General features: G+C 36.9%; 1 protein-coding gene across 14 annotated transcripts in view; it reads right to left on the bottom strand.

Moving 5' to 3' along the window:
• The window catches only part of INTS6L (integrator complex subunit 6 like), a 62,881-nt gene that overhangs the window by 17,193 nt on the left and 30,106 nt on the right, over positions 1 to 15,582 (bottom strand). For 9 of the 14 annotated variants that reach the window (XR_012430179.1, XM_005594659.5, XM_065538325.2 and 6 more), the window contains exons 8-9: positions 13,339 to 13,491; positions 9,208 to 9,340 (exon numbers count right to left, since the gene is read on the bottom strand). The exons of 1 other annotated variant lie outside the window; for it this stretch is intronic. Coding sequence is in view for 11 of the 13 variants with exons in the window: in XM_005594659.5 (XP_005594716.1) it covers positions 9,208 to 9,340; positions 13,339 to 13,491 (286 nt within the window). In the remaining 2 variants the exon portion in view is untranslated. Of the gene's footprint in view, positions 1 to 9,207; positions 9,341 to 13,338; positions 13,492 to 14,935; positions 15,019 to 15,582 lie in introns of all 14 variants that reach the window. 4 more of the 14 variants (XR_012430180.1, XM_074029801.1, XM_074029800.1 and 1 more) reach the window with 2 other exon arrangements.

Here is a 15,582-nt window from a genome sequence, read left to right as displayed (position 1 = left end):
TTGTAAAGTGCTCTATATCCTGATAGCTACTGGAAGACCAGCTACTCTAGTTAAAGGAATTTTCAGGGAATAATCTAGAAGGCAGGCTGGATTTAGACGAAAGATGGGACCCTATAGCTCAGCCCATAATAGTTGCATAGGACTTTCACCACTGCTCAGTAGTAATGAGGTCACCGCTACCCCTATGGTGTCAGTAGAGGTCAAATGTGGAAGACAATGAAGCATTCCTACCTCTTCCAGCCAGGAAGGTATCATTCTAGGGAGGATCCAGAACTCCCACCCGCACACAACAATAACAAGGAGACCCCTCCCTTTTGGTGTCAATGAAGACCAAGTGGCGAGCCTGAACTTCTACCTGGCATGAATGAGGCAACATCTCCCAATTTCTCCAAAAGAGTGTGAGAGGAAGTAAGTTAAAACAGAAGGTTTAAGTAAGATCCAGAGATTCATAAGAAAATACTGAAAATGTACAGGAAAAAAAATCACTTATACCAAGAACCAGGAAGATCTCAAACTTATTATTGTTATTATTATTTTTGAGGCAGAGTAGCACTCCATCACCCAGGCTGGAGTGCAGTGGCGTGATTTGGGCTTACTACAACCTCTGCCTCCCAAATGCAAATGAGTGTCGTGCCTCAGACCCCTGAGTAGTGGGAATTACAGGTGTGTACCACCATGCCCGGCTAATTTTTGTATTTTTAGTAAGGACGGGGTTGTACCATGTTGGCCAGGCTAGTCTGGTCTGGAACTCCTAACCTCAAGTGATCCACCTGCCTTGGCCTCCCAAAGTGCTGTGATTAAGGTGTGAGCCACCGCACCCGGCCTCAAAATTAATTTAAAAAGACAATTAAGGGATGTTGACACCAAGATAATAGAGATGTTAAAAATATCCAATTTAAAGCAGCCATCATAAAACATGTTTCAAAAAATAATATGAGCAGGCTCGAAACAAATGAAAACACATGCAAAGAAATAGAAAATAAGAATAGAAGATATAAAGAATAACTAAATGGAAATTTTAGAATTAAAAAAATACAATAACCAAAACAAAAAGCTCAGTAGATAGGCTCAACAACAGAATGTAGGGACAGAGCAAATAATCAATGAACTAGAAAATAGAACAATGTAAATTACCCAATCTGAATAACAGAGAAAATAGAATGAAAACAATGAACGGAGCCTAACGAACCTATGAAACTACAAGAAAGGATCTAACATTCATGTCAACAGAATCCTGGAAGGAGAAGAGAAAGAAAGTGGGGCTGAGAAAGTACTCAAGGTAATAATGGCTGAAAAGTGGCCAAATTTGGAAGAAGAAATAAACCTACAGATTCAAGAAGCTCAGTGAACCTCAAACAAAATAATCTCAGAGAAATGCATGCCAAGACACATCATAATCAAACTTCCGAAAACTAAAGGCAGAAATAAATCTTGAAAGCAAAGAAAAACAATACCTCACTTACAGAGGAAAAACAATTCGAATTAAAGTAGATTTCTTATTAGAAACCAAAAGAACAGAAGGCAGTTACACAGCATTTTTCTAGTGCTGAAATAACAGTACTGTCAACCAAGAATTCTATACCTAGCAAAAAAAAATATATATATATATATACACACACATATATATATACACACACACACAAATATATATATATTTCAGGAATGAAGGGAAAATCAAGATATTCTCAGATGAAGAGAAACTAAGAGAATTTGTCACTAGCAGACCTATCCTTAAAAAACAGCTAAAGATGTTCTTTAAACAGAAATTAAATATAAAAGAACAAATCTTGAATTATCAGGAAGAAAGAACAGGATATGCCAAAATATGGCTTAAAACAATAGACTTTCATCCTGAGTTTTCTAAATTATGTTTGACAGTTGAAGCGAAAGTTATAACAAGGCCGCATGTGTTTCTAATTGTACATAAAATAGTTCAGATAATTTTAGTATAAATGGAGGAGGGTAAGGGAATATAATGAGAGATAAAGTTTCTATATTCCACTCAAATTAGTAAAATAATGAGAACGAGTAGACTTTGGTAAGTTATGCATATATAACACCTGGAGCAATCACTAAAAAAGCTATCCAAACAAATATACTTGAAAGTACTATAGGTAAAAGAAAATAGAATTCTAAAAAATGTTTAAATAACCCAAAAGATGCCAGTAAAATGAAAACAGAGAAAAGAAAAATAGAACAAAGAGAAAACAATACTATAAGATGGCATACTTAAGCCCTAACATAACAATAATCACATTAAATGCAGATATCTAAATACATCAATTAGAAAACAAAGATTGGCAGAGTGGATTAAAAAACATGACCCAAAAATGTGCTGTCCATAAGAAACTCACTTAAACAAAATAGTTACAGGCAAGTTCAAAGTAAAATGATGGAAAAAGATATATAATGCAAACGTCAAAGAAAAACAGAAGTGGATACATTAGTAGCAGATAAAGCAGACTTAAGAGCAAAGAAAATTAGCAAAGATACATTACATAATGATCCATCAAGGAAGAATATACCATGATTCTAAATGTATATGAACCAAGTAAAAGCTGCAAAATAGTTGAAGCAAAAATTGATGGAACTGAAAAAGAAATAGACAAATCCACAATTATAGTTGGAGACTTCAATACCCCTCTCTCAAAAACTGATAGAGCAAATAGACAGAAAATCAACAAGGATATAGCAGAACACCATCAACCAACAGGAATAATTTAACCCTTCTAGAATATCCTACCAAACAACATGAGACCGTACATTATTCTCAAGCACCGCTGGAATATATATTAAGACAGAAAATATCATTTGCCATAAAGCAAATGGCAACATATTTATGAGTAGATATCAAATACAGATGTGTCCTCTGACCATGATGGAATTCAAGCTAGAAACTAGTAACAAAAAGATAATAGGTAAATTTCAAAACACTTGGAAATTGAACAATACACTTCTAAATAATCTATGGGTCAAATAAGTCTCAGGAGAAATCAAAAGACAAAGTAAAGTGAATGAAAATGAAGGACAACATGTAAAATTTGTGGAAATCAGCTAAATTAGTTCTGAGAGAAATTAAAGGCTAAGTACTACTTACAACAGAAAAGAGGAAAAGTATCAAACCAATAATCTAAGATCCCATACCAAGAATCAAAAAAGAAAAGCAAAACAAACTTAAAGGAGAAGAAAGGAAATAAAGAAATCAATGAAATTTTAAAAAGAAAAAAATTGATAAGATTAATGAAACAGCTGGTTCTTTGATGAGATGAATAAAAGTAACAAACATCTAGCAAGGCTGACAAAGACAAAGAAGACATAAGATCCATGTTATCAATACCAAGAATAATATAGGTGATATCACTAAAGACTCTGTACACATCAAAAGGACAATAAGGGATTGCCAAGAATGACTCTACACACACAAATCTCACAACTTAGATGAAATGGACAAATGGACTGATTCCTCAAAAGGACACATAACCACATTTCACTCAATTAAGTACATAATTTGAATAACCCTATAACTATGAAATAAATTGAATTTTAAAATTAATAATTTTAAAACTCCCAACAGGAATGTTTAGAACTAGATAGTTTCACTCAGGAATTCTATCAAATTTACAGAATGATTAATACCAATTATACACAATCTTTCCCAGAAAACAGAATAGGAGAAGCACTTCCCAATTCATTTTATGAAGAGCTTGTATTACCTTGATACTAAAACCAAAGACAACAACAAAAAAGACAACTACAGGCCAATATCTTTCATGAATATAGACACAAAATTACTCAACAAAATATTAGCACATAGAACTCAGTAATATATATGAAAAGAATTATATGCCATGACCAAGTGAGATTTATTTCAGGGATAGAAAGCTGGTTCAATATTTGAAAATTAGTGTAATCCATCATACTTACAGACTAAAGAAGAAAAGTCATATGGTCATATCAAATGATGCAGAAAGAACATTTGAGGCCGGGCCCAGTGGCTCGCGCCTGTAATCTCAGCACTCTGGGAGGCCAAGGCAGATGGATCACCTGAGGTCAGGAGTTCAAGACCATCTTGCCCAATGTGGTGAAACCCCATCTCTGACTGAAATTATAAAAATTAGCAAATCATGGTGGTATACGCCTGTAATCCAGCTACTTGGGAGGCTGAGGCAGGAGAACTGCCTGAACCCAGGAGGTGGAGGTTGCAGTGAACTGAGATCATGCCATTGCACCCCAGCCTGGGCAACACAGCAAGATACCATCTTAAAAAAAAAAAAAAAAAGAGGCCGGGCGCGGTGGCTCGCGCCTGTAATCCCAGCACTTTGGAAGGCTGAGGCGGGTGGATCAGGAGGTCAGGAGATCGAGACCATCCTGGCTAACATGGTGAAACTCCGTCTCTACTAAAAATACAAAAAATTAGCCAGGCGTGGCGGTGGACGCCTGTAGTCCCAGCTACTTGGAAGGCTGAGGCAGGAGAATGGCGTGAACCTAGAAGGTGGAGCTCGCAGTGAGCCGAGATCGCGCCACTGCACTCCAGCCTGGGAAACTGAGTTAGACTCCATTTCAAAAAAAAAAGAAAGAGTGAGCATTTGAGAAGCTCTAACACCTATTTATGATTTTTAAAAACTCGGAAAAATACAAATAGAAGGGGAACTCTTTAACCTTTTTTTTTTTGTGAGATGGAGTTTTGCACTGTCTCCCAGGCTGGAGAGCAGTGGCGTGATCTTGGCTGATTGCAACCTCCACCTCCCGGGTTCGAGCAATTCTCCCGCCTCAGCCTCCCAAGTAGTTGGGACTACAGGTGTGTGCCACCATGCCCAGCTAATTTTTGTAATTTTTAGTAGAGATGAGGTTTTGCCATATTGGTCAGGCTGGTCTTGAACTCCTGATCTCAGGTGATCAGACTGCCTTGGCTTCCCAAAGTGCTGAGATTACAGGCGTGAGCCACCGCACCTAGCCAGAACTCTTCAATTTGATAAAGAAAATCTACAAAAGCATTATGCTTAATTGAAGAATGAATAGTGCATAGTCAAGCACTGATGGAACATACATCTTACCACAGCCATTCAACACAGTGCTGGAAGTTCTCTACAGTACAGTAAGGCAAGAAAAGAAAAGAAAAAGCATAAAGATAAGAATAGAAAAGGTAAAACTGTCTCTATTTGCAGGTGACATAATTGTCTACATTGAAAATTTCAGGGAATCTATAAAACTCTCCTACAACTAATAAGTGAGCTCAGTAAAGTTGCAGGATACAATATTAACATAAAAATCAACCGTATTTGTATATACTAGCAGTGAACATGTAGATACCAACATCAAAAATATAATACCATTTGCAATTACTCAAAAAATGAAGTAGGTATAAATATAACAAAATATGCACTGTATTTGTATGTGGAAAACTGCATAACACCAATGAAAGATCAGAAAAGATCTAAATAAGTATTTGCAAGTCACCTATCTGTCAGAGGGCTAGTATCTACAATATATAAAGAACTTCCAAAACTCAACAGTAACAAAAGCAAACAATCTAATTAAAATATAGGGAAAAGTCAGTTCACCGAAGAACATATACAATGGCACATGAGCACATAGAAAGATGGTCAATATTGTTAGCCATTAGGGAAATACAAATTAAAACCACAGTGCTGTATCAGTATACACCTATCAAAATGGCTAAAATTTAAAAAATACTAACACCACCAAAGGCTGATGAAGATGCAGAGAAACTGGTTCACTCATACACTAATGGTGGGAATGTAAAATAGTATAGCTACTCTGGAAAACACTTAAGCTGTTTCTCAAATAACTAAACATGCAACTACCATAGGATCTAGCAATTTCACTCCTGGGCATTTATCTCAGAGAAGTGAAGACTTATGTTCAAACCTGGAAGCAAATGTTTACAGTAGCTTTATTCACAATAGCCAAAAAGCATAAACAACACAGATGTCCTTCAACAGGTGAACAGGTGGAGAATCTGTGGTATATTCATGTCATAGTTTGTAAACTCAGCAGTGAAGAGGAACAAACTATTGATACTTGCAACAACCTGAAGGAATCTCTAGAGAATTACACTGAGTGAAAAAAGCCAATCCCAAAAGGTTACATACTGAATGGTTCCATTTATATAACATTCTTGATATAATTAAATTATAGACATGTAGAACAGATTAGTGGTTGGCAGTGGTTAAGGAGGGGATGGGTACAGGAGGCAGGTAGATGTGGCTATAATAGGGCCTCATAAGGGATCTTTATGGTGATGAAAATGTTCTGTATCTTCACTGCATCAATGTTAATATCACAATTGTGATACTGTACTGTAGTTTTGCAAGATTTCCATTTGAGAAAACTGAGTAAAGAGTATATAGGATCTTTCTGTGTTATTTCTTTTTAAAAAATGTTATTAAAAATTGTGTTTAGGCTGGGTGCAGACTCATGCCTGCAATCCCAGCACTTTGGGAGGCCGAGGTGGGCCAATCACTTGAGGTCAGGAGTTTAAGACCAGCCTGGAAAACATGGTGAAACCTCGTCTCTGCTAAAAATACAAAAAGTAGCTGGGCGTGGTGGTGCGCGCCTGTAAACCCAGCTACTTGGGAGGCTGAGGCAGGATAATCACTTGAACCCAGGAGGCAGAGGTTGCAGTGAGCCAAGATCATGCCCTTACACTCTGGCTTGGGTGACAGAGACAGACTCTATCTCAAAAAAAAAAAAAAGAAAGAAAGAAAACAGAAAAGAAAAGAAAAAGAAAAAGAAAGAAATTGTGATTAAAAACACGTAATACTTACCATCTTAACCATTTTCAACTGTACAGTCCAATAGTGTTAACTGTATGCATATTGCTGTGCCACAGATCTCTAGAGGTTTTTCACCTTACAAAACTGAAACTCAGTTACACACTGAAGAACAAGTCCCCATTTCCCTCTCACCCAGCCTCTGTGTCTATGAGTTTGACTACTTTTAATACCTCATATAAGTGGAATCATACAATATTTGTCATTTGGCTTATTTCACTTAGCATTAAGTCCACTAGGTTCATCCATATTGTAGCATGTCACAAAATTTCCTTCTTAAGGCTAAATAATATTCCATTGCATGTATATATACCACATTTTCTTTATTCATTTATCCAACAGTGGCATTTTTTTTTTTTTTGGCTATTGTAAATAATGCTGCAGTGAACATGGGTGTGCAAATATATCTTCAAGATTCTGGATTCAATTCTCAGAAATGGGATTGCTGGATCATATGGTTAATTCTATTTTTAATTTTCTGAGGTACTTCTGTTTTCCATATTGGTTGCACCATTTTACATTCCCAAGAGTGCACAAGAATTCCAATTTCTCCACATCTTTACCAACACTTCTCATTTTCTGTTTTTGTGATAGTGACCATCCTGAGGGGTGTAATGTAATGCCTTACTGTAGTTTTGATTTGCATTTCTGTAATGATTAGTGATGTTGAGCATCTTTTGATATGCTTGTTGACAATTTGTACCTCTTCCTTGGAGAAATATCTATTCAAGTCCTTTGTCCATTTTTTAAGCAGGCTATTTAGGGTTTTGTTTTTGTTTTGCTATTGAAATGTAAGACCTCCTTATATTTTTTGGAATTTAAGCCCTTATAAGATATATGGTTCGCAAATATTTTCTCCTATTCCACAGGTTGCCTTTTCACTCTGTTGATCATGTTCCTGGATGCACAAGCTTTTAAGTTTGATACAGTCCCATGTATCTAGTTTTGTTTTTGTAGCCTGTGCTTTTGAGGTCATCTCTTTTTATATTATTTCTTACAACTGCACGTGAATCTACAATTATCTCAAAATAAAAAGTGTGTAAGTGGTATGCAGTATCTGTTCTTCTGTGTCTGGCTTATTTCACTCAGCATAATGTTTTCTAGCATAGTACCTACAGTTAACAGTACGGATTGTGTACTTGAAAGATCAGTAAGAGGGTAGATCTTATCAGGGCAGGAGGAAACTCTTGGAGGTGACTGATAGGTTTATGACATAGATTGAGGTGATGGTTTAATGGGTATATACTTATCTCCAAACTCATCAAGTTGTATACATCAAGTATGTACAGCTTTTTGTATGTCAATAGATCAAGTAGATCAAAAAAATGTACTTAAAAATAGAAAAATAATACCATTAACAGTGTAAGTGAAGATTACATAGTCTAATCTCTTCACTTTATAGTTGTGGAAACTGAAGTCATAAAGACATATTTAAGAAAAGGGATAAATAAATCTGCAAAATACAGATACTTTTTTACTGGCAGTCTTATTAATCTGAAAGCTATAACCTATATTATATGTTAATGATAATCAGCTCTTAGAAAGAGAACATCCCTCTTAGGTTGGACTAAGAAATAAAGTAGATAGGTTATATAAAATAATCATGCTAATACATTTATAATGACTCATTCTTAAACTTCTTAACTCAACATTTGAAAGTATTGCAATTTCAGTATATTCAATGTATGTTGTATTTATAGCACTAAAAGTCTCATAGTTTTAGTGATCATATGAAAACTTAGTAAAGATTTGACCATTTTTGCAAAAATTAAGAAACTCCATGAAATAAAAACATTTACAACTTTACAACTAGAAGGATACTGTGCAGTAAGTACTACATTACTCTAAACAGATGTGGCTCTTCAAATAAGGGGAAAATATCTCCACTCCATTTTCATTAGTATCTGAGTAACAGCTTCTTGAATTGTTGCTTTTAGAATCTTGCTATGGAAACCACAGCTTCTACAATCACAGTCATTGCAGAATTTGCTCTGGTACCTATTTCCTTAACTTGCTACTCTGCCTAAAACAGATGCCTCAAGAGCATTTATCTTCTGAGGAGAAACAAGCATAAGCCATTACTCCCACCCCATGGTAGCTTTGTTTTGGTATTTTTTGGCCCAAACTATACAAAAAAGCCAAGTGCACTTCAAACTGGGGACTGGGGGTGGGGCGTGCATTGGAAGTTGCAACCTGAAGAACAGCATAAGAATCACACACTGAAGGTCAAGCTTCTCTTCTGTTTGATGTAAAAACAACAAAAAGAAGACAAACAAAACAGAAAACAGTATGCAAATTCTATCCTTTCAAATCAGTTTTTTACTGTCATCTACATTTAAAATGCTTAGTCCATTATGGATTTTTCATTTCCGATGTATTTTAAAGATGATTCAATGGCACATGTTTTACTTACCTAAAAGAGGAAGTAAAACTGGGTAGTTGTAAGGCATCACAAAGAGGTTTACACAAGTTAAAGTCGTACTGGCTTTTAAATAACCAAATGGATATCCAAGTTCATTGTACTTTCCACTGCTAGTAACAAATACCTGAGAAGAACATGAAGTAATGCACAATGATGACAATAAGGATTTTATGTCAAACCAAACCCACAGTAACATTCCATAGCAGCATCTATGGCACAATTTGATTGTAATTTTAAAATAGCAATAGTGTTTTTAGCCTATGGTTATGTCAAAATATATTATACTAGGCCAGACTCATGTACTAGGATTACAGGTGGCTCACACTTACAATCCTGGCACTTTGGGAGACTGAGGTGGAAAGACTGCTTGAGGCCACGAGTTTAAGACCAGCCTGGGTGACAAAGGGAGACCTCATCTCTATAACAAATTTAAAAAATTAGCCGAGTATGGTGGCACGAGCCTATGGTCCCAGACCCTTGGGAGGCTGAGGCAGGAGGATGGCTTGAGCCCGGGAGCTTGAGGCTGCAATGAGTCATGACTGTGCCACTGAACTCCACCCTGGGTGACAGAGCGAGACCCTGTCTCAAAAAAATCATACTAAATATGAATGTTCAGATTGCAATTCTTCTATAAATTATATTAAGAAATGAAACTATACTATGCAACAACCATTCAGAGACCACAGGCCACATCAACGGTACCCACATATTTACTTACTTAGCAAAATGAAAAATAAAGCTGAAATACTGCTAAGAGGAAACGAGCCACTAAAACAAATTAACTTCTCAAAAGAACAAGTGGTAACCAATGCAGACTGCGAGGAAAATAGAACATAGTCCCATGCCTGAAGCATGAAATTACAAAAACAAAGCCTACTTAAAGGATTATGTAAACAGTCTTCATTGTACTATTATTAAGTCTTTGCTCTATGCTCTTTGCTGCCTCCTTCCCCTACCCATTTATTCATTTTTCTTTCAATAAATATTTACGGAGTAACGTATTATAATAAGCCAGGCACGGGTGCTAATTATTTTGAGGCAGCAAAGAGATACTTTGGGTCAACCTGGAAGGCATTTCTCTTATAAATTATGCTGGTAGTGGCCAAGTGCGGTGGCTCACGCCTGTAATCCTAGTACTTCGGGAGGGCGAGGTGGGTGGATCACCTGAGGTCAGGAGTTCCAGACCAGCCTGGCCAACATGGCAAAACCCCATCTCTACTAAAAATTGCAAAAATTAGCCAGGCGTGGTGGCGCGCTTGTAATCCCAGCTACTCGGGAGGCTGGGCAGGAGAATCACTTGAACCCGGGAGGTGGAGGTTGCAGTGAGCTGAGATTGTGCCACTGCACTCCAGCCTGGGCAACACAGCAGGACTCCGTCTCAAAAAAAAAAAAAAAAAGTTACACTGGTAAACATTCAGTGAAGATTAAAACATTGATCTTCATTCCATGTGACTATTTTCTTACTCCTTATTGATTTCCTGATGTGATTCCTGTATCATCAGCCCCCATACAGTTGATATGTTGTGCTGGGGTCCCCTAGCTGCCATGTTTTCTCTGTTCCATGTTCAGTCTTTGGTCCAAACCACCAATATATACTTTTGGAGACCTGGACCTTTACTTTTCCAAAGTCCTTTGGCAGAATCGTTTACAACAAAAGTCAAACCCTGACATTTAACAGAATCCATTTACCTTGCTAGTTCTCGCTACCACCAATATCACCTACCAATTCACTACCTTCTTATAATATTAAGTTATCACTAAGAATAAGTTGTTATAATTTATGTAATGTAATTTATGTAATTTATGACCCCACAGAACATGAGTTGTACTAAAACATGAGTCTACTAGATTTTGTGTCATAATTTGAATGATAATAGAAACAGATAACTGCAATAAACCATGTTGGATTTTATTTCCTAAGTGTATATATTAGAAGAGAGGAAAAATTCATCAAAGAAAGATTTAAAAAATCACATGCACAAGGCAATCAAGGGTCAGCTCTATGATTCCCATGAAAGGAAAAGCACTGTATTTTGTTTCTTTCTCTCTTTCTCTTTCCTACCTTCCTTGGCCCCTTGAGTTTTTCCAAATTCCTCATCAGCCACAGATTCATAGATTTTTAGGGTTCCAAAGGATCTTTAGAGCTAGTTCAGACAAAATAAGTGCCTCGTGCAAGGCCACATAGTTGGTGACAGAGCTAGGGTTAGGCTCTGGTCTCCTTTGTGGTTTTGCCAAATTTCCTGGCTACCAGTTCATTTTATTCTTTTTCACTACTGCTAATTCATCACATTAAGAATACTCTAAAACAAAGTAACATAAAGTACAGGAAAGAGGCAAATGACATATTTAAGGTGTTGTGCAGGAGCAAGGACAGTATTTCTTAAGTTTCTTGGAAGAAGGTTTCCAAGAAATGTGCTATATAGAAAAGAGGGGTTATTTTAGGGAAAAGCTATAATTTGTAATTTTATTTGCTTTCATTGTAAAAATGTTTTTCAACCCATAAATTCAAAGGTCTTATCTTTATTTTAAATTAGCAATCTATTATCCATATCTCTACATTTCTAGCACTTTTGGGGGTAAACTGTAAGTATATAGCTCAATGAATGCTCACTAAGTGAAAGTACATGTGTAAACAGCACACGAGTCAAAAAACAGAACATGGCCAGGCACAATGGTTGATACCATCATCCCAGCACTCTGGGAAGCCGAGGTGGGAGGATCGCTTGAGCCCAGGAGTTTGAGACCAGCCTGGGCGACACAGTGAGACTCCGTCTCTATTTAAAAAAAAATTTAAAAATTAGCCAGGAATTGTGGTGTATGCCTGTAGTCCTAGCTCCTTTGCGGGGGGCTGAGGTGGGAGGATCACTTTGTTTGAGCCAAGGAGGTCGAGACTACAGTGAGCCACGATTGTGTTACTGCACTCCACCCTGGGCAACAGGCTGGACGCTTCTCAAAACAAAACAAAAAACAAAAAAGAAAAGAATGAAAGAAAGAAACAGAACAAAACCAGACATCTCCTTGTGTCATCTTCTATCCACTACCTTGCATCCCCCCAAGAGAAACCACTATCCCGACTTCTAACAGAGTAAGTTAGTTTTACCTCTCTCTGAAAGTATATAATACAGAATCACACAATATGTAATCTTTTCTGTCTAGCTTCTTTGCTCAGTATTATGTTTGTGAGATTATTCTGTTTCTTGTGCTTTTACATTCTTGCTTTAAGCCTGCTCCTTTTTTTCTAACTAGTTGTAGCATCTTGAGAGAATTTAAGTAGCTTACAGACAACTTGTAGCAATAATCTCACATTTTAAGATAAAACAGATGGCAGTCTGAAAGTGTTCCTTGCATAAATAGAGCCTAACAGTTACTGATTGCTATAGAGTCCTATATATTAATAGAAGTAGAACATATATCTTTACAGTTTAGAAATAGAACATACATCTTTACAGTGTAGGGCTTTTTTGTTGTATCCACATAAAAAGGCTGTGACTGCCATCTCTGAATTTTTACAAATTAAATTCCATAGGTGACTCTATTAACCAATTAGCAAATCCTTCTGGCTTAAGTGTAACACTTGGAAGAGCCAGTGTATTATATCTCTATGCATTTGTCTCATCCAAGTTGCAAAATCCACACTACACACATTAGTGTGATTTGTACTACAGGATGAAGACTTTTATTATATTACACTAATACAGAAATTAGTTTCAGGGCTTATGGTTCTCTGCCTAATCTATCCTGTACTCCCAATCTGTCAAGTTCAAAGTAAGGGCTACACACCTTGTTTCAGCTGCAGATGCCGTACCTGAAGTGAATTACATCCTTTAGATTAGGGATTCTTAAGCTGGGGTCCATGGGTAGACTTCAAGGGGTCCCCCAAATTCTCAAATATACATGTTTCATCAGACTCTATTGCTTTAAATGGCAATGTACAGTAGACTAACGGTTCATATTAGTCTGAAATTATTTGCCTGGCCCTGTTGCTTATTTGACAGCATTCGTGAGAAACATTATTAACAGAGTCAGTCCAATTATTTTGAGATTAACCTTTGAAGCTTCTTAAAACAATTCCCAGATCCTAGAGTGGTTACAGACATTCGGCTAATAGGTAAGGATAAGTACCTGCCAGCAGGTATGGGGAGACTTTCGTTCCAAGATATACTGGGTTAAGGGCGAAGGTTCAAGTTCATATTTGTCAAAAGGAAGTTTGTCTATTACCATTGGCTCACAATCTATACAGGAGAACCTCACAACAGGATGAGATGTTCGTGGAGGCTAAAACAATTTTTGAAAAAAAAAGCAGAAAAAATGGTTAGGTCTCAAAACAAGCTTATACTTCTGACAATTCTGCAAGTCCTTTTATATTTTGTTACATTATCACTGAGATACAGACTACCATTTTGAGAAAGAAGATTACTAGATCTCTAGGAACCACCAATGGCTTCCACGGGAGGGCTCAGATTCTTTACTATCTACTTGACATTAGGAAGAGGAAAGGTAAATTACAACACTCATAACTAAAATTTCAGTGAGTTGAAAAAAACTGTTTTGAATATGTTTAAGAAGTTATTATGAGTCGTAGGATGAATGTTGAATTTCAGATCTATTTTATGACCTCCAAGAATTCCCTGCCCTTCATTCCTTTGTACCATGAGGTTACAGATAGTCCAGATACGTTGGGAATGAAGAAATCCATGCAACTTTCTAATAAGGTAATGAGAGGGCTAAAGCCATGAACAAGCAAGATGAAAAACAGTAGAGGGATGGAAAGGGCAAGATAGAGACTGATAAAGAGCCAGTCACAACGCCAGGGCCCAGATGAATTTTTGCAGCATTGCTAACACCAATGTGTTTGCCTTGAATAGCTGGAGCTGGGGATGCTTTGTGCTGGGCTTCGAAGGCCTGTGTACCTGGGGTACTGGAGCAGATTAATGGAGAAGCCATTTAAGTAACAGGTTTAGCTTGTGTGATTGGAGAGCACCAGAGAAATAAAGGCGAACAGCAAGGGCAACATGGAGAGAGAGGGACACAGGACAAGTCCCAGAGACAAAGTAAGAAGTGGGTCAGCCTATTCTTATTGAGAAATCTGTAAGGCTAATATGAATACGATAAAATATCTCTGCTTCCTTTATAAAAAGAAAAACATATGCATTTGCCTTTAAAATTTACAATTTTAAGATGTTTGGGGGTTGAGAAAAATAGCTCTTAAATGAACTTTTAAAGATGGAGGACAATGTATTACAGTTAAAATGTGGTGTATTTTGTGTGTATATCTATCCATAGAATGGTTGATACAAACAAACCAACAGATCTAGTGTGCTTCACAATTTACTGGCGTGTTTGTGTTTTGCCTCTTCATGTTGATTATCCTTAAGGTAATAGAAGAGAATATGACTGATTAAACTTATCAGAAAAAATAAACAAAATTTAAAAAGAAAAAAAAAAGATGGAGGAATGGTAACATGAGCTATGTGTGAATTACTTGTAATGTCTTTTATTCTATTTTGTTTTTTCCCGACTTAGTTTTAATTAACCTCGTGAAAGGTTTCTGACTCCTTAGATTTGAACAGGTAAAAATGTAATAAAGACAAGAGTGATGACTTGTTGCTAAGAAAAATGAAGTAAATTTGCCATAAAACCTATACTCTGGAGTTTGGAAGGGCTGACGTTTCGCAGGCGTAACACCTTGAAGCCCTGAGGAGAGGAGTGGGACATTTACCCTCACCCACAGCAGGGGCCGAAAGGATTCTTCAGTCTTACATTCAGGTCTTTCATGGCCACTTCTGAAAAAAGCGCAGAAGCCTAAAAGCAGTAATCCAGGAGAAAATGCAATTCACTGTCAGAAATTTCTAAAACTGAGACAGAATATAGATTAACTGAACCAGGAAGATGTTAAATAGAAGAAGTAGTGATTTGTTTGTGTCCCCTCCTGAGCCCACACTAGGGAGATTACTCAGGCCTTCTTACAATTTGGGGAAGGGGAAAGAAGAGAAAAGAGAGAGTGGGTTTCATACCATCTCCCTTATTACTAGACACTGCCCTCCCTCCAAAAGAAAGGCCAATTGATTTGGCACTAGGAGCAACTATAATAGCAAAGTCTCTCCTACCAAATGCAGTGACCAAAAAGACAAGTTCTTGCTTAGAGATTATTTTTTAAATATTGTTTAATTACCCATCATTGAAAGGTATATTGCTACAAAAGTCCATTGATGACAAAAAGATGACAAGTAGGAAGAAGTAGAATTTTGAATATGCTTTTAATATGTTCCCAGAACCTATCCAAGGTATAAACTATGTTCAAACTTCCTGAGGCTGTGCATGAAAACCAAGGCCAGTACATTTTAGACATTGTGTTTGCCACATAAA

The sequence above is a fragment of the Macaca fascicularis genome, chromosome X (assembly GCF_037993035.2).
Source record: "Macaca fascicularis isolate 582-1 chromosome X, T2T-MFA8v1.1".
Lineage (NCBI taxonomy): Eukaryota > Metazoa > Chordata > Mammalia > Primates > Cercopithecidae > Macaca > Macaca fascicularis.
Note: the sequence above shows the minus strand (reverse complement) of the source record. Positions and strands in the feature narration are given on the sequence as shown.